General features: G+C 40.4%; 1 protein-coding gene across 3 annotated transcripts; it reads left to right on the forward strand.

Moving 5' to 3' along the window:
* Positions 1–224: 224 nt before the first annotated feature.
* Positions 225–13,801, forward strand: LOC124186127. 3 transcript variants are annotated; one of them, XM_046577549.1, is made up of 8 exons: positions 225–516; positions 6,089–6,223; positions 8,349–8,470; positions 10,621–10,923; positions 11,770–12,000; positions 12,086–12,429; positions 12,716–12,899; positions 12,980–13,801. In XM_046577549.1, the coding sequence occupies exons 1-8, from the start codon at positions 477–479 to the stop codon at positions 13,232–13,234; spliced, it is 1,614 nt and encodes a 537-aa protein (XP_046433505.1). In that variant the 5' UTR covers positions 225–476; the 3' UTR covers positions 13,235–13,801. The 3 variants fall into 3 exon arrangements, with proteins under 3 accessions (XP_046433505.1, XP_046433506.1, XP_046433507.1); XM_046577550.1 differs by having other exon boundaries at positions 12,719–12,899; XM_046577551.1 differs by lacking the exon at positions 6,089–6,223 and having other exon boundaries at positions 226–516.
* The last annotated feature ends 6,226 nt before the right edge of the window (positions 13,802–20,027 follow it).

Below are 20,027 nucleotides of genomic sequence, written 5' to 3' on the forward strand. Positions count from 1 at the left end.
GAAAAATTCCGGTTTCCGGGCTTCGGCGTCTCTCGATACGTCTTTCGATCGTCTGCATTGACCCGGCGGGGGGGAAATACGCGTTTTAAATCGTAGTACCGTTACCACAGGCGAAGGGGCTTCGCGTGCCGAGTGGGTCAGTAGCACCAATGGAGAATGACCATCGGGCCCCTGAGGGATTGCTGGTGGGGCCTGTTGCCCGTGATGCCCTTCCTCGGGGTCCGTGCCACATTAGTAGCCGCGTGTTCGAGCCCAGAATAGCACGTACGGATCCACCGATGCAGATGCACGTTTCTCGTCGGTGATTAATAATATCGATTCGAGAGAACATTTGCACGTTGGTTTCGCGAACGAGATTCCGTTGCGTTGCGAATACGTACGTGAACGTAGCGTTTGTCAATTTCGCGCCGAAAGATAATCTCATTTTGGAAAACTGATCCTTGAGTGCGACGATTATCGTGATACTGGATTAAGAGATGAAGATCGCAACCACCTTGTTCCTGTTCGTCGTCGTTGGTATGTGAGAAATTTTAATTGTCTTCGTTCACCTCCAGATTAATATCTTGGTCTCGAAAATTCTTTTTATTATTTGCAAATCTTTTTCATGCGAATAATCGGTAATACTTCGGTTATCCAGAATGATTAGTCGCGAGATGCTTTCATCGATTACGATCGTTTTTCATTCGATGTCAAGAGCAATTTAAGATAAATACAAAAAAGAAAAACAAAAATCTACACACACGTGTCAAGTAAGAGAATTAAAAAAGTTTTCTCACGTCGTTAGAAAGCTCAAATTTGTCAATACCTGATTTCTTAAATCACACGTATGTCGAAACTGTCTTATTACCAATTCGACTCGAAAAAGTCTGGATACCATAAAAAAACGTGAATCCTTGCCATCATGTTTCATCTAATTTCAACGTCTAATAAATCCTCACGATTAATTGCCACACAAAATCTCTGAGATGTGTTCGACTGTTCGTGAGATTTACGAAAAAGTATATGAGCCTGTTTAATTCATTGAAAATTATTGCAGATATGAATAATTAAAATCTTACACCATGCACGTATTCCTCCATGGAGATTAGCATTGGAATTGGCATTTTGACCAAATATCATTAATCTATATAATATTAAAAATACAAATCTCCAGACATATTAGCTGTGGTATTTCCAATGTGCACCTGTAACGTTGCTGGGTTATTTTATAACATAACGCAACATGCATTCTTTATATATAATGGTTATTCTGTGCTACACACATACTTGTACTGACTCTTCTGCTCCAGGACTTTGAATTTTATACCTACGTGACTTGCGACTCTCTGTACCGGTCCTTGATTCTCAGTCAATGATCTTTCACCTTTCTAGCACTAACAAATTTTTTTATATACATTGTGTGTATAAGAAAAAAACAAAAAAAAAAAAACAAAAAAACATGCGTCAGGGCGAAAGGTTTCTGTTAATTACAATGAGGCCTGTGTTCTCCTTAATTTTTTCTGTCTCTCTTTCTCTCTCTCTCTCTCACTCTCTCTCTCTCTCTCTCTCTAGCACTTAATAATAATTCTCTCGGTGGATCAAGTACCTTATTGCATCAGCGACGAATATGTAAATACGCATTCTTATCACACGCACGGTAAAATTAATTAGTTATTAAAATGATGAATTTCGTGGATCGAAACTCATGCGAGGAACTAGAAATTCTACGATAAATAAAGGAGGTCGATAATCGTAACGAGTCCGTCGATTGTCATGCGAATATGTTATTTTATTTATCAATGATAAAAAAAAAAAGACACGTATCAAAACGATACTCATACAGACAGTGTAAACGATTCTGATTTTACTCTAAGGTTTTCACTTCGCGAATAACGTGCATTACTATAATTTTCGCTCAATCACATGTCAAAAATACGTATCCGATCCTACGTGCGTATAGAAAAGTTAGGAAACGAAAGTCGCTCCACGATACGTGTAATAATATATGCCGGTATAATAATGGAGGAGAGAATGATGTTAATAACGGGGATATATTATCTTAGACGTGAACTTTGCGGGGTAGAAACGAAAGGTTCACATTTGCATGCAAGCGTCTTTAATGACCGGAGTGAAATTTTCAATTGCAGAATAAACCTTTTCTCCATACGCGGCAGAGAAAACACGCCGGATCGCGATCGATCGATCGTATCTAATTACGAAAATTTTTATTGGTTAATTTTTTTTTTTCCTTGCTCATTCTTTTTCCTACGTGGTCAATAATTACATTAAACTGTACAACCAGCCGTCTGCAAATAACGTCGTGCAAAACGATTCAGCAACTCGGACCGTAAAGTCGTGTAATTTAAACTGTCCAATCTTCATTGTTATTTCGATCGTAGAATTGGGCCAGTATTTTTTACCACGCGGTGTGACATATTCGACTGTATATACGTACAACTTTCTAGTACGGCAATTCATAGGTTTGTGACCCTCTTGTTTGACTTCTTAAATTCCACGCCATTCCTCCGGTATGCTAATGAAATTCATCGACGAACTGTTTAATCTTCAAATCTTCGCCGTTCTCTCTTTTACTTCTGGATAGCCTGCTTTGAGTATCAATCTTTGGATAAATATATAAATATCGGTCCGAATCGTTGTTCGCGGCCAGGTTTTAGCGTAATTTGCGCATTTCTGCAGAGTATGGCGGAAATTTCATCGGTTGGATAAAAAATAAATGAAAAAGAAAAAAGGTTTTTGGCTGCTACCGGATTTCTGCCTTATTACGCCGATTTGAAAAATTTTATCCGTGTCAGTGGGCCGTGTAAAAGTGATGCGTGTATAATACAGTAGTGCATGAATTAATAAGCCACGTTTCGTTCTGTAGGTATAATCTTCGTAATTCGGATAAACGATGATCGTTATTAATCGTGAGATCGTTAAAAACAGAGCCTTGATACATCTTACACGTATACATATATTTACATGCATAGTCAATGCCAAGGCCGAACTCTAAGCGTCTGCATTCCAAAGTGTATAATAACAGTGTCTCGCTCATTGCGCTAGACACACTTACCTCCCATTGTTAACTAAGACTTAGATACAATCCGAGATAGAATCCCTTCTCAATTACGCTAGTCTCGTTTTGCACGAGCTGCAGAACCGGTTTTCACACAACCGGAAAACGGGCCTCGTTATACCGAAACAAAATTCGTTGCGCCTGTATCGTATGGACAGAGAAAATTTTGAATGACGGTAAATTTGTTTTCCAAAATATTATCGAAACTTATTGGTGGTAAAAGAATTTATTCCATTCGCTCGACAGAGTTTTGTTATTCGAACAGACACGAAATTTGGAAATCACGATCAGAGTGAATCCTCAAAAACTTGCGGAACCATACGAAACTCGGACAATTTTGCTGACGCAAGTTCTGTCGTTAGCAATTGACCAAAAAATAAAAAAACTTAATCATCGCTCCAAGAAATAGTAATTATTAACGTAACATTGTCGGATTATATATCAAGGGTATGTAGCGCTTCTACCCTTACCGACCGAGCACACCGACCTTTTTCTTCCTCTGTTAAATAAACAAACGAAGGGAGAGGGTTGAAATTTCGACACAACGCATCGCTCAGTTTTAGCGAAATTCAGGAAAGTTACTCACATCCCGAAAATCGAGCGAATCTTTTATTTACGAAATCATTGTAATTCCCAGTTCTCATTTAACGTCCTCAATATTTTACGAAAACATTCTCACGACGGTTCGTTTTACCCCTCATTCTTTCCGGAATTGCGCAAAGTATCTCGGCTATGCAATTTTTGGCAAATGTGGGAATAGTAACGCGTGTCAAAATACCAAAAATTTTTTTTACAATTTTCGGGACACGAGCAACTTTCCTAAACTCCGCTGACAGTGACAAGTAGCGATGCAACGTCGATATTTACACCATTTCCGTTCATTTGTTAATTTAATATAGAAAGAAAAATAGTTAGTTTCCTCGGTCGGTAAGGGTAGTATTACCGCATACCCTTAACGCCGATACACTGGTTGAAAATACCGAAATGCAACATATTACGAAACTAAGAGGCAACAATTACCGCAGACACGAGTCTCGCCGGTATTTTCGTAACGGGTTTGGGTGAAATTTTGTCCGTCCTCCTCGTCGAAGAGGGTTAACAGCAAATCGCAACTGGCGCGCACCTATTTGAATATGGAATAGCAAATAGAGGGATCTACCTGTTCGTTTGTTCATCTATTTAGTCAGCCAAGAGGTGTTCGCGAAGTAGGTTAGTGGGCCATACCGCATCATCGGTCAGTGCTGGTGGGCCGTGCAGGCCCCTTTTGCTGCACCGTGTCCGTAGGTATAATCCAGTCTCGAATAAAATTCCCCAAGATATCCTTGTGCGTTCTAAACAAGTTCTACATTCGTCTCTCTCTCTCTCTCTCTCTCTATCTCTTTCCCTCTCTATGACGCATCATCGTCAGTGCATCGAGAAGAAGTCGGTTTTTCGTCTCTTTTCGTCCTTTCAACTTTTGGTTGACGGAGGATAAAAAAAGAATATTTCTTTCCCATTTCAAAAAAAAAAAAAAAAGACCAACAAGAAACACTAATTTCCTTGCAGAAAATATTATCACTAATATCTTTTCAAAGGCAAGACTTGTAAGACATTATTTTTGCCAGAGTTAAAAGCGTGAAAATATTATAATTTTTTTCCTTTCCTTCGACTCCGTATTTGTTAATTTTCTTTTTTTCTATAATTCTTCTATAATTTTCTATACATTTTTCAAACGAATATAAGGCGGAACGGAAGTCGATAGGAGATTATACGTATACTATATATGTGTATTTATATACCCGGATCCTTCCGATAAATTTGGGTCGAGCCGTGAATCAGTTGGCAAAAAGTTTTCTCTGCGTGATATTTCGCGAGCTTCTTGGAATTTAAAGATCGAACCGCGTCCGGTTCCCTGATTTTTAATAAAGAAACTGAAACTGCCGAGCGATTACTGATCCGGGTTGTCAGTCTCGGTTTAGATTTAATTACAACACGAACGATGTATATTAGAAACGAGTAGGTATTCAACATATTTTAGACACTATGGATATACGTATCTGCGATAATCGTGCGAAGTAATTAGAAAGTTCTGATTTTCTTACCGTTATTTATCGATGTTACGATTTAATTTATAGTCATGTTGCATTTTTTATCGTATATATTCCACTATATACGTGGTTGTTCAAATGAACGTGAACAAGGTTTGACCCCGACCCCCACCGAATTGGTCGTCGATTTATTTTCTACTTTTACTTCATCGAATGTACGTTTTATAATTATTTCACATTTTTCCCACCTGCCGTTTAGGAGAAGGTATTTTAGAACTCGAAAACTGTGCATTTGGAAAAAAGTTGCAAGGGGGAAAAATTGTGCTTTTTTGTTTTTTGAATTAGTCAAAAATAAACAACAAACATATTCACTAAATGTTTCAAATTTTTCGAGAACGTAGCTTATGGGAAAAAGCGATTTTTGCGCGTTTACCGTTGAAAAAATTATTTTCAACCGATTCAAAATAAAATAAAATAAACACAAATATGCACAGTTTTCGAATCACGGAAGATGAGATCTGAAACTACTTACTTCTGAACGTCAGGTGGAAAAAATCTCAAAAAATTAGAAAATGTACATTCGGTGAAGTAGAAGTAGAAAATAAATCGGCAAGAAATTCGGTCGGGGTCGAAACGCGTTCACGTTCATTTGGACGACCCCGTATATGCGGTACGTAATGTATAAATAGACGCCACGTGCGTATGCGATGTTTTAATTGATTCAACTTGAATTTTTCAAAAGTTGAACTTACAAGAGAGAGAGAGAGAGAGAAAAAAAGTTGCGAGGCAGGGCTTTTTAGAACCGGGAAAGAGAGAGTAATGAATACTATTACAGCAAGTGTGAATGAGAGAAGAGAAAATTAAGGGGAAACAGAGAAAATAACCAAACAATTGTCGAAGACGATAGAGTTTTTTGAACCGAAATCACAGTACATATGATACAATTGACAGATTGAAATAGTGTGACGCTGTACGCTTAAAGATGGTATTTCCGGTTTGGTTCTAGGGTGTACGTGGCGGGAGACCTTAGCGACTTGCGTACTGGAGTCCGATTTTGGCTTCAAGCTAAACTGCGCCTTCAAAAAATCCGGCCTATTTCGGGTCCGAAATCTTGGAGGTGTCAAAGGTTTCGTAGGTCTTGGTGAGTCCTTTGCCCAGCTCCTTTTTCCTCCGCGGTTCTTGCCAAATCACGTGACCTTGAAAAATAAAGCACGCGGATCGCAGTTTTCTTTCCCAATACCGGCTCACTGCAAATTTCGCAATCAATCGCGGAATATTTGAACATACACACGAATCCTGACGCAACAACCGCTCTCCGTATTATAATGAAAATGTAAATAACAATTTTTATTATACACTTGAACCTGATCTAATTTTCATAAGAAATCCGGCGTTCGTTTTGCAGGATAGTTGGTTAATTATAGTTTAATGTGTAACTAGTTGGAATATTTTTTTTTTGCTTCGTGCCCGCAAGGTATCATTTACGATGGCCTCGAATTAAACATTTCGGTTAGATCGCGATACAGCCGCGTTTCCTCGTAATGATAAATCGTCGTTTCTATTATATGATCCGCGTTTCAAACGTTCACGTTGCCACGCAGAAAATTTTGTAATAATTCAAACACCTGTCGCAGGTTGTACAAATCGAGGTGTCGTCTAAACGACGCTAAGATTGATATCGCACGGTGAATTTATACCGCGGCTTTATACTCAATTTGACGTATTAGTTATGGAAGATTGCTGAAACGTGTACGAACATATTACACGTACGTCGTATAAGGATATAAAATATCATAATATCTTAATGCGAACTCTGAAAAGTTAGTTTGCATAACGATGTACGAAGATACGTGGCCGATTACAAACCGGGATTGGGAAATTTAATCCTCTCCACACAAACGAGCGAATCGAGTATTTACCTTTTATACCCGATCCAGCCGATTGTTCAGGCTTAACAGTAATTAGAATTGAGAAATATTATCATCGTTCACAGTTGGCTTAACACACTTTCTTGTCAACACACCTCTCTGAACATATTCTTCATCTATGCAAATTCTCTGGCTATGGGATCACAGCTCTCAACGTACCTACTTTTTGACTTGCTTCTTTTAAACAATTACCGTTATTTCGTTACTCGAGGTGTATGAGAAAAAATTCAAATAAAAAATCATCATATTAAAATTACAAATTTCTTCTTATTGTTAGTTTCGACGAAGTATCGTTAGTAAAATAATAAAACAAATCATTAGGCTGCATCGAGTCGCGTGTCGATGATTGCTGTTTATGCAATAATACGTATACCATTTTGAATCGCGTTAGACGGCAACACCTTTGCCTGTCAGATCTGTTACTTATTACAATTTCTATCCTGATTTAAAAATATTCTGTAAACGAATCGACGTTGTCAGTTTCTCTGACATCCTCCCCCCCCCCCCCCCTTTTTTTTACCCTCTTTTTACTTCTCAATATCTCTGCTCTCAGTTTGCAAACGCGCTTCGATAGTGGTTTTTTTTTTTTTTTTCATTCACCTTTTTCCCTCATCTGCATAATTGTTCTATCTATATCCATAATATACAGCGACCGCAGTTGCAGATGTATTAACAAGCTGCAGCAGCATGTCGCGATCGATCGTCCTTAACATACATTTTTTTTTATTTTTTTTTTTTATTTCGTCTCCTTGCTCAATTCTCTCTCCTCCTTTTTCCAACCGTCTTTCTAAGCGCGCTTGTAAAGCGTTCGATTCATAATCGATTGAGCAAGAAAATTTATGAACTTACACCTTGCGCCGTTATGCAATTGCTGAAGAAAACCTCGGTGATTGACTGAGGTAAGGATATAACGATGCAATATAAATGCACATTACAATTATCACAACCACGCGAATGACCGCACGGCATTTAACACAGCGATCCGCGTTTGTAAATTTTTTCTTTTTTCTTTTTTTTTTTCTTATCTCGTCGACTTTCGTATTACGGATGCGGTGAATTATCTTGAAGGCAATCTTTATTTTCAGATCTCCGCACGTCGCCTCTTAGCGAAAATGTTTAATTTCGTTGACGGGCGATATTGAGAATTATGATAATAGCAATAATCGTTGAATGATTGAAATTAACGAATAACCGTAAACGGTGAACGAAAATGGAAATTAAGAGAAACCATAAAACTGTCTGAGAATAATTCTGCGGCTTGAATCGAGACTAATTATATTTCTAACCCAGATTTGTTTTTTTTTTTTCTTAACATCGCCTACTTTTATATTATTCCAGGATTCTCGGTAGGAGATGAACTCGGATTTCCCGAATCAATTTCCAATTTGGAAAGCAGCAAGAGGCGAAGCGTTCAAGTGCAGAATCGGGGAAATTCAATTCCCGTAGGAACGTCAAACGCGGTAAGAAATCCTCTCTTACCTCGAATTATTTCGTATATTCTCTAGGCGGAAAGTGTATATTTCACGCGATATACGATTTCAGTGTGTGTAATAATAATACGTCGCTTTTCATATGCGAATAAAAAAATCATCAGAATAATTAGTGTAAAAAGAAACGTGTAAATTCCGATCTAATATACCATACTAATATACACATGAATTTGCGATAGCGAAGCATCTTCGCTGCAGTTTTTTACCAACATGCGTGCAGCGTTTATATAATTATGAATCGAATGTTGTTTTTCTTTTCTTATTTTTTTCCATAAATTGCGATGTCCTTGCGGTAACTGGTGCGTGAACTTTTCCCTGCACATTTATTTATCACGCGCACTTAAGCACTTAAGTGTGGTAAATATCGTACATATGGTGGATAAAGTCGAGGCGTTTCAATAAACTTTCGATAAATTAATTATTCTACTATGCGCAAGTTGCTTCATCGTTGTATTCCACATATTCCATGTATTCATGCGTGCGTTAACTATAACAGACCGTGTACAATTAACTTAGGAATAAACTGAACGTTGTTGTTCGATTACTGTTCGATCATTGGACGGCGAGAAATAATAATTTCGGTTCGTCTTTGTTGAGCAATCTTTAGATCTATGTGTAAAGATCGTGGATCAATTCCACGCAAACAGGCTCTGACTTTTATATTGTAACAACATGTAGCTGATTTCATTTACGATCCGAAAGGCAGTGCAAGGTCGGAGACTTCAAACTACATTGTAACTTTCTTCTGTAAGCCAGTTTTAGAGTCAAGATATATGCGATTAGAGCGTGTGGGAAAAATCGCGCAATAGTCTGTCGATTTCTTTGCTCTTGAAATCGTCTACTGAATTATTGAACCACAAAATCACAACTCGGTTAGTGACTAATTAATGAACGACCGAATGACTAATCAATTATCATTCCAGAGAAACGGAAATTACTTCTTCGTTGCAATTCGCTGCTAAACCAGTTGAAAATTTTCAAACTCTGGGTATGAAAAGCGATACCTGCCTCTTACGTAAAATATCTTATTTTGCACATTTACATTCTCGAATTGTTAATACCTACACTCTGCGCGTAGAAAGTCCTTGCGGTTAAATTCCAACGTACTGATTTTACGCTGGCGACCCGAATTAAAGTGATTTATTCCTCATCGCATCCGCGTGTATCCGTCGTGTGATAAATTGCAGTATTTTTTCCCCTCGCGTTGCATATTTCCGAATGGTAAAAACGAGGTTTAAGGAGTAACACCATTATTTTAGCAGAATGGAAGAAGGAATAGGATTTCTTTTCAGAGGGTTTATTTAACACGTATTGAGGTATGTAGAAAAAAATTTTTATTATCATTTTGATACAAAATAGCGACGACAGAGCCAATCTTTGATATCGTCTTCTTTTAAAACCAATTCTTGGGAGGACAGTTTTTCGTATAATGTAAGAGCTGGAACAAAAAACCAAGAAATATTAAAATCTATTTATAATCAAATTTTGTAGAAATGAAGCACTGTTAAAAGACGGAGTCAATTTTTGATCAAAAAATAAGCAGTAAATTTAGATTAAATAAAAAAAAAAAAAAAACGGCTGCGCACTTTCATAGATAATGTAATTGTCAAACTACTGTCAAAATTTGAAATCGATCCGCGCAACCGTGTTCAAGTGTAAGTGTTTTCAAAATTTTCCTTTCACCGCAGGACTAACTGGGCATTGTTTTTAGCCTAAAAAAAAAAAAAGTTGTACCTTCCAAAATCCTGTTACCTCTTGACGAAAAACGAGACTCCGCATCGCGATCGTTTTACGGTGAATTAAGCAACGCTAACCGGTGAGGTGTAAAAATTACGCGGTAAATTATACGTGTAAGGTGTACGTAAGCAAGAAATACGGTAATTCTAATACGGTACGTTCTAATCGTCGACCGCTCAATCCTTTCACCAAATCCCGACACTCGGTATGTTTGATGCTCGTTGCAACGATCATGGACACATACGTTAATAATTGATTACAGCAGAGCGGACTGGGTCAGTCGTAATTTCCGCTTACATATTCACCTATTACGTCGATTACGCAACAGATAAAAATCTACTCGTTCGTTGATTTGGGAATTAAAGAGAAACGACGTTTTCCAGCGGATGCCGCAAAATCCGCGCGCCGTTCCGCCCTTCAAACCTTTACCACCCGGCGGGGTTCGGCCGATGGCTCAGCAAACGGAACGTCAGAGATTGGTGGTCCAGCAGAATGCAACAGCACTTAGAACGGTCGCTGCTCCTTCCTTCGCCGCTATGCAGGATGAGAACTCGAAGCTGCAACAGCGAACGCAGCAAGAGGCGTTCGCCCTTCAGATGCTGAAGCAGCAGCAAACGCAACAGCAACAAGCCCTCAGGCAACAGCAACAGCAGCAAATGATCGTCGCGCAGAACAAGAGGATCCAGGTGGGTGAATTTGATTGTCACAGATTTGAAATTTCATCTTCGACGATAATTGGGGCGATTCGAGCAATTAGCTGTAACGATAAAACAGGTTCAGGTCATTCGGAAAAACTATATGAAAATTTTACCCTGTAAACGTTACCGATCGTTGTCGCTAAAAAATGCGTTGGCTAATACTGGAATTGACCCCTTCGAGACGTTTCGGAATCCCATGGGATAACTTTTTCTTTCGGTCCTTGCCGCCCCCGCCGGGGGGAAAATACATCATGGAATTACAAGTCTTGCGACGTTCTCTTAATTTTTTTGTTTCGCGACCCCGTTTCACACAATAGAACATCACCGAGCCGTGCATTGTATCATATGTACGACTCTACTTAAAACGTGAATTGACTACGCTGCTTAACTCCTATGACCTAGCGCAATTTGCCTGATGCATGTTGTACGCCTAGTTTTATACCCGATACGTTCGTACTTGCGTCCAACATTCCACACCGACAGTTTCTCTCATTTCAATCATAATAACCAAGCATGCAGTTCCTTCGGCATGCTTTGCGACGTATTCACGCTGACTTGTGCAACGACTCTTCGCTGCTCTTCGCGGTTCTGCATAATATTACACGAGTACCATACATGTACGCGAATTCAGGAATTGCTGCATGTATCTCATCACAGTCACTACCGCGTATTGTTCCTGGCTAATTACTGCCGTCTGGCTTTCGCTCGTGAGCTCCATTATCCGAATTATCTGCAATCTACCGAAGCTCATCGCGCCGGGACTCGCTAATCCTGTTTCATACAAACCAAGCTACCGTTGACCATAATTTAAACAAAAAAAAAAATATCCTTCAGGCTGATTCATCTCCCGCGGCATCGCCAGCCAGAGTTCCTGAGATAATAATGGCTCAATCCGCACCGTCAGGAATTACTCGAAACACGGAAACTGTTCAAGCTTACAGTAACGGTCTTCCACCGTTCGTCGCCATGCCGCAATCTTCTTCTCAGCTCACAGACAGGATCAGTAACAGTCCCACTCTGCTCGAGGACTCGATGAACGAAGTTCCAAAGGACGATTTTTACCAGGTTATACATGATCGTTTTTAAGCATGATATCTTGGTCTGCCCGGGTGGAGGAAACTCGCTTCACGAAGCTGATCGTGTCTTTCAGATTCCCATACCATCGGACGAGGCCGTTTCTTCGGTGAATCAGTTGACTCTTCGATCCATATCTCCGGCAGCTGTTAACCAGGGTTTGCAACCAGCTCAGCAGGAGTACGGCAATCAATATAACGCCCAGCCTCCGATCGTCTCCCCGTCTGCATTGGCGTCGTTCCAAGGAATGGAACCATCTCTGAAAGCCTTGGCTGAGGCGAGCAACGTCACTTTGGAGGCTTTGGAAACTGCCATTTTACTCAGGCAGCAACAGTTGATGCGAAAGCATGAGGAACCAACGACTAGCACCACCACCAGCACTACCACCACCACTACTACGACGCCGAGTCCCGTTAGAAAGTTAGTGTTTGATCTATTGTCAGGTCGGCATTTGATTTAGTCGAGGGTTTGATCACGCGTGAAATCTAGTCTACACTTTTCCGGAAGTCTGGAGAAATTTTTTTTAAATCTTTCGAAATCTTTGAAATTTTTCTTTTAAAAATACCTTTGAGATCCCGTGAAGTCTCTTGTAATCTTTTGAATACCTCTGAAATCTTTTGAAATCCCTGGTGATTAACCCTTCGAATTTAGGTGTATTACGTTGTTTTCCTTGTATTGTGGTGATGATTTATCCGACTTTCTTCAGCAGGTACAGTCTGGCCGCACCTAGCAAGGTGATGAATGCTCCCCGCGAGTATTACCCTATCGGATACGACAAAAACTTCGACGATAATTTCGCAAGCCGCGTCGAATTGCCTGATACCAGCTTTTACTGTGGCGATCAGAAACATTTCCCAGGACTTTACGCCGATGAGGATCTTGGATGCATGGTAATCAAGTGATTGCGTATTTTCTATCCACTTTTTGTATTCATTTTAATTACACTAAACTCTTCTATTTTCTTTCCCAGGTATTCCACGTCTGCGCACTTACCGACGATGGACTTATCATGAAGAGTTTCTTGTGTCCCGAGTCGACGCTTTTCGACCAAACGGTTCTCAAGTGCAATTGGTGGTTCTACGTCGATTGCAAATCATCGAAAAAGTTGTACGACAGTAACATTCCGATAAGCAAAAGTTATCAGCTTATGAAAGCTCTCGCCTTTTTCTCAGCCTACAAAAATCACGACAATGGGACCTCAAGCTCGACCAATGAGAGCTTGTGATTAAAGTTCGCGAGTTCGGCTAGGATATATGTTATATGTAGGGATGTAAAGGAGTTGATGTTGATTGATGAGAGGCGTTAATTTCGAAGATTTTTCACAAGCCTTTTTAATCCTCATCTGTAAACACACTCCTCTAGTGATTCTATAGTTTTGTGAAAAGCACAAAGTGGACAATATGGTTCGAAACATGGAATAAGGCTGTAGTATTAGATGAATGATCGAAATAATTTGAGTAATAATCTGAAAACATACCTGTGAAAATTGCGAATAATCTCGTACACAGATGTGTGCAATTCCGAGCGATTTACGGTTGATAATGAGACTAGCTACCGAGTGTGTCTACGAACGATCTATTACATAATTTATTTCATGATTGTAACTACGATATTTGCCTTTACAAATGGAAATGTAAATAATTTATTTTCATAAATAGCATTAATCAGTAGATGTAAGATATTCATTGGCGTATCAGTAATGTAATTGTAAATAGTATGAAGTAGTTTATTTAATCATGCATTGGAAAAGAGCTGAATACTCTGAGAAATTAATAAATCAAATATTCGTAAAGTTCTGTCGTTTATCATCGTAGTATTGACGATATTTTTTCCAAAGAATTACCAGGGCAAGCCAGACGATGCGAAAGCTGCAGTGCCACGGTGATTGCCAGCATTTCAATTAGGTTGAGCTAACAAGAGTTCAGATCGACGCCTAGTAAATTTTTGTCTTGAAATCGATTTGCGGAAACAATTAGGGATGATCTAGATCCTTCGGTGATCAAGAAACGAACGGACGGATCAACAGCTGAGTGGATGCGAGGATATTTCTTCAGTTTTTTTTATCAGAACATTGAGATCTTTGAGCGGAGCATTTTGTTCCGAAGAATTACGTCGATGAATTCGTCTGAATAAATTCGTCCGAGTATTTTTTCAAAACATAAAATTTTGAACTTATAAAATTTGATTGGATTGACCTTGTGTGTTTTACACGGTAAGAATTTTCTTTTCAACGTCGATTCCGGCGACACTGTCGAGACGAATTGAACCCTCGGGAACTCAGAAAACGCAGCCAAAGTAGCGTGTGATCGATACGAGAGAAATGACGAAGAAAAAAGCACCTGCTGAAAAATGTCGAAAAAACAGGTTCCCGTTTTTTGGCTCTAACTTTTGATGCGTTGATCGCAGCGTCTTGGGACTGCGCCCAATCGATTTCTCTGGCAAAATTACGTCGGAATAGTGCCAGAATTAGGTAATTCAAGCACTTTTCAGAATCGCCAAAATTTTCGCCAAAAATGCAAAGGGGTTAGCCTTACTTTTTCCTCATTTTTCGACCAAAAATTTTGGGTCTCAGATTCGTTTTCCATGACCCTTACCCGACTAATTGGACCCTCAGGAACTCAGAAAACGCAGCGAAAAGAGCGTGGGACCAACAGGAGAGAAATGGCGAGCGAAAAAGCACCTGCTGAAAAATGTCGAAAAAACAGGTTCCCGTTTTTTGGCTGTAACTTTTGATGCGTTGATCGCAGCGTCTTGGGACTGCGCCCAATCGATTTCTCTGGCAAAATTACGTCGGAATAGTGCCACAATTAATTTATTCAAGCACTTTTCAAAATCGCCAAAATTTTCGCCAAAAATGCAAAGGGGTTAGCCTTACTTTTTCCTCATTTTTCGACCAAAAATTTTGGGTCTCAGATTCGTTTTTCATGACCCTTACCCGACTAATTGGACCCTCAGGAACTCAGAAAACGCAGCGAAAAGAGCGTGGGACCAACAGGAGAGAAATGGCGAGCGAAAAAGCACCAGCTGAAAAATGTCGAAAAAACAGGTTCCCGTTTTTTGGCTGTAACTTTTGATGCGTTGATCGCAGCGTCTTGGGACTGCGCCCAATCGATTTCTCTGGCAAAATTACGTCGGAATAGTGCCACAATTAATTTATTCAAGCACTTTTCAAAATCGCCAAAATTTTCGCCAAAAATGCAAAGGGGTTAGCCTTACTTTTTCCTCATTTTTTGACCAAAAATTTTGGGTCTCAGATTCGTTTTTCATGACCCTTACCCGACTAATTGGACCCTCAGGAACTCAGAAAACGCAGCGAAAAGAGCGTGGGACCAACAGGAGAGAAATGGCGAGCGAAAAAGCACCTGCTGAAAAATGTCGAAAAAACAGGTTCCCGTTTTTTGGCTGTAACTTTTGATGCGTTGATCGCAGCGTCTTGGGACTGCCCCCAATCGATTTCTCTGGCAAAATTACGTCGGAATAGTGCCAGAATTAGGTAATTCAAGCACTTTTCAGAATCGCCAAAATTTTCGCCAAAAATGCAAAGGGGTTAGCCTTACTTTTTCCTCATTTTTCGACCAAAAATTTTGGGTCTCAGATTCGTTTTCCATGACCCTTACCCGACTAATTGGACCCTCAGGAACTCAGAAAACGCAGCGAAAAGAGCGTGGGACCAACAGGAGAGAAATGGCGAGCGAAAAAGCACCTGCTGAAAAATGTCGAAAAAACAGGTTCCCGTTTTTTGGCTGTAACTTTTGATGCGTTGATCGCAGCGTCTTGGGACTGCGCCCAATCGATTTCTCTGGCAAAATTACGTCGGAATAGTGCCAGAATTAGGTAATTCAAGCACTTTTCAGAATCGCCAAAATTTTCGCCAAAAATGCAAAGGGGTTAGCCTTACTTTTTCCTCATTTTTCGACCAAAAATTTTGGGTCTCAGATTCGTTTTCCATGACCCTTACCCGACTAATTGGACCCTCAGGAACTCAGAAAACGCAGCGAAAAGAGCGTGGGACCAACAGGAGAGAAATGGCGAGCGAAAAAGCACCTGCTGAAAAATGTCGAAAAAACAGGTTCCCGTTTTTTGGCTGTAACTTTTGATGCGTTGATCGCAGCGTCTTGGGACTGCGCCCAATCGATTTCTCTGGCAAAATTACGTCGGAATAGTGCCAGAATCAGGTTATTCAAGCACTTTTCAAAATCGCGAAAATTTTCGCCAAAAATGCAAAGGGGTTAGCCTTACTTTTTCCTCATTTTTCGACCAAAAATTTTGGGTCTCAGATTCGTTTTTCATGACCCTTACCCGACTAATTGGACCCTCAGGAACTCAGAAAACGCAGCGAAAAGAGCGTGGGACCAACAGGAGAGAAATGGCGAGCGAAAAAGCACCTGCTGAAAAATGTCGAAAAAACAGGTTCCCGTTTTTTGGCTGTAACTTTTGATGCGTTGATCGCAGCGTCTTGGGACTGCGCCCAATCGATTTCTCTGGCAAAATTACGTCGGAATAGTGCCACAATTAATTTATTCAAGCACTTTTCAAAATCGCCAAAATTTTCGCCAAAAATGCAAAGGGGTTAGCCTTACTTTTTCCTCATTTTTCGACCAAAAATTTTGGGTCTCAGATTCGTTTTTCATGACCCTTACCCGACTAATTGGACCCTCAGGAACTCAGAAAACGCAGCGAAAAGAGCGTGGGACCAACTGGAGAGAAATGGCGAGCGAAAAAGCACCAGCTGAAAAATGTCGAAAAAACAGGTTCCCGTTTTTTGGCTGTAACTTTTGATGCGTTGATCGCAGCGTCTTGGGACTGCGCCCAATCGATTTCTCTGGCAAAATTACGTCGGAATAGTGCCACAATTAATTTATTCAAGCACTTTTCAAAATCGCCAAAATTTTCGCCAAAAATGCAAAGGGGTTAGCCTTACTTTTTCCTCATTTTTCGACCAAAAATTTTGGGTCTCAGATTCGTTTTTCATGACCCTTACCCGACTAATTGGACCCTCAGGAACTCAGAAAACGCAGCGAAAAGAGCGTGGGACCAACAGGAGAGAAATGGCGAGCGAAAAAGCACCTGCTGAAAAATGTCGAAAAAACAGGTTCCCCTTTTTTGGCTGTAACTTTTGATGCGTTGATCGCAGCGTCTTGGGACTGCGCCCAATCGATTTCTCTGGCAAAATTACGTCGGAATAGTGCCACAATTAATTTATTCAAGCACTTTTCAAAATCGCCAAAATTTTCGCCAAAAATGCAAAGGGGTTAGCCTTACTTTTTCCTCATTTTTTGACCAAAAATTTTGGGTCTCAGATTCGTTTTTCATGACCCTTACCCGACTAATTGGACCCTCAGGAACTCAGAAAACGCAGCGAAAAGAGCGTGGGACCAACAGGAGAGAAATGGCGAGCGAAAAAGCACCAGCTGAAAAATGTCGAAAAAACAGGTTCCCGTTTTTTGGCTGTAACTTTTGATGCGTTGATCGCAGCGTCTTGGGACTGCGCCCAATCGATTTCTCTGGCAAAATTACGTCGGAATAGTGCCACAATTAATTTATTCAAGCACTTTTCAAAATCGCCAAAATTTTCACCAAAAATGCAAAGGGGTTAGCCTTACTTTTTCCTCATTTTTCGACCAAAAATTTTGGGTCTCAGATTCGTTTTTCATGACCCTTACCCGACTAATTGGACCCTCAGGAACTCAGAAAACGCAGCGAAAAGAGCGTGGGACCAACAGGAGAGAAATGGCGAGCGAAAAAGCACCTGCTGAAAAATGTCGAAAAAACAGGTTCCCGTTTTTTGGCTGTAACTTTTGATGCGTTGATCGCAGCGTCTTGGGACTGCGCCCAATCGATTTCTCTGGCAAAATTACGTCGGAATAGTGCCAGAATTAGGTAATTCAAGCACTTTTCAGAATCGCCAAAATTTTCGCCAAAAATGCAAAGGGGTTAGCCTTACTTTTTCCTCATTTTTCGACCAAAAATTTTGGGTCTCAGATTCGTTTTTCATGACCCTTACCCGACTAATTGGACCCTCAGGAACTCAGAAAACGCAGCGAAAAGAGCGTGGGACCAACAGGAGAGAAATGGCGAGCGAAAAAGCACCAGCTGAAAAATGTCGAAAAAACAGGTTCCCGTTTTTTGGCTGTAACTTTTGATGCGTTGATCGCAGCGTCTTGGGACTGCGCCCAATCGATTTCTCTGGCAAAATTACGTCGGAATAGTGCCACAATTAATTTATTCAAGCACTTTTCAAAATCGCCAAAATTTTCGCCAAAAATGCAAAGGGGTTAGCCTTACTTTTTCCTCATTTTTTGACCAAAAATTTTGGGTCTCAGATTCGTTTTTCATGACCCTTACCCGACTAATTGGACCCTCAGGAACTCAGAAAACGCAGCGAAAAGAGCGTGGGACCAACAGGAGAGAAATGGCGATCGAAAAAGCACCTGCTGAAAAATGTCGAAAAAACAGGTTCCCGTTTTTTGGCTGTAACTTTTGATGCGTTGATCGCAGCGTCTTGGGACTGCGCCCAATCGATTTCTCTGGCAAAATTACGTCGGAATAGTGCCACAATTAATTTATTCAAGCACTTTTCAAAATCGCCAAAATTTTCACCAAAAATGCAAAGGGGTTAGCCTTACTTTTTCCTCATTTTTCGACCAAAAATTTTGGGTCTCAGATTCGTTTTTCATGACCCTTACCCGACTAATTGGACCCTCAGGAACTCAGAAAACGCAGCGAAAAGAGCGTGGGACCAACAGGAGAGAAATGGCGAGCGAAAAAGCACCTGCTGAAAAATGTCGAAAAAACAGGTTCCCGTTTTTTGGCTGTAACTTTTGATGCGTTGATCGCAGCGTCTTGGGACTGCGCCCAATCGATTTCTCTGGCAAAATTACGTCGGAATAGTGCCAGAATTAGGTAATTCAAGCACTTTTCAGAATCGCCAAAATTTTCGCCAAAAATGCAAAGGGGTTAGCCTTACTTTTTCCTCATTTTTCGACCAAAAATTTTGGGTCTCAGATTCGTTTTCCATGACCCTTACCCGACTAATTGGACCCTCAGGAACTCAGAAAACGCAGCGAAAAGAGCGTGGGACCAACAGGAGAGAAATGGCGAGCGAAAAAGCACCTGCCGAAAAATGTCGAAAAAACAGGTTCCCGTTTTTTGGCTGTAACTTTTGATGCGTTGATCGCAGCGTCTTGGGACTGCGCCCAATCGATTTCTCTGGCAAAATTACGTCGGAATAGTGCCAGAATTAGGTAATTCAAGCACTTTTCAGAATCGCCAAAATTTTCGCCAAAAATGCAAAGGGGTTAGCCTTACTTTTTCCTCATTTTTCGACCAAAAATTTTGGGTCTCAGATTCGTTTTCCATGACCCTTACCCGACTAATTGGACCCTCAGGAACTCAGAAAACGCAGCGAAAAGAGCGTGGGACCAACAGGAGAGAAATGGCGAGCGAAAAAGCACCTGCTGAAAAATGTCGAAAAAACAGGTTCCCGTTTTTTGGCTGTAACTTTTGATGCGTTGATCGCAGCGTCTTGGGACTGCGCCCAATCGATTTCTCTGGCAAAATTACGTCGGAATAGTGCCAGAATTAGGTAATTCAAGCACTTTTCAGAATCGCCAAAATTTTCGCCAAAAATGCAAAGGGGTTAGCCTTACTTTTTCCTCATTTTTCGACCAAAAATTTTGGGTCTCAGATTCGTTTTCCATGACCCTTACCCGACTAATTGGACCCTCAGGAACTCAGAAAACGCAGCGAAAAGAGCGTGGGACCAACAGGAGAGAAATGGCGAGCGAAAAAGCACCTGCTGAAAAATGTCGAAAAAACAGGTTCCCGTTTTTTGGCTGTAACTTTTGATGCGTTGATCGCAGCGTCTTGGGACTGCGCCCAATCGATTTCTCTGGCAAAATTACGTCGGAATAGTGCCAGAATTAGGTAATTCAAGCACTTTTCAGAATCGCCAAAATTTTCGCCAAAAATGCAAAGGGGTTAGCCTTACTTTTTCCTCATTTTTCGACCAAAAATTT

This window comes from Neodiprion fabricii, chromosome 7 (genome assembly GCF_021155785.1).
Source record: "Neodiprion fabricii isolate iyNeoFabr1 chromosome 7, iyNeoFabr1.1, whole genome shotgun sequence".
Taxonomy (NCBI): domain Eukaryota; kingdom Metazoa; phylum Arthropoda; class Insecta; order Hymenoptera; family Diprionidae; genus Neodiprion; species Neodiprion fabricii.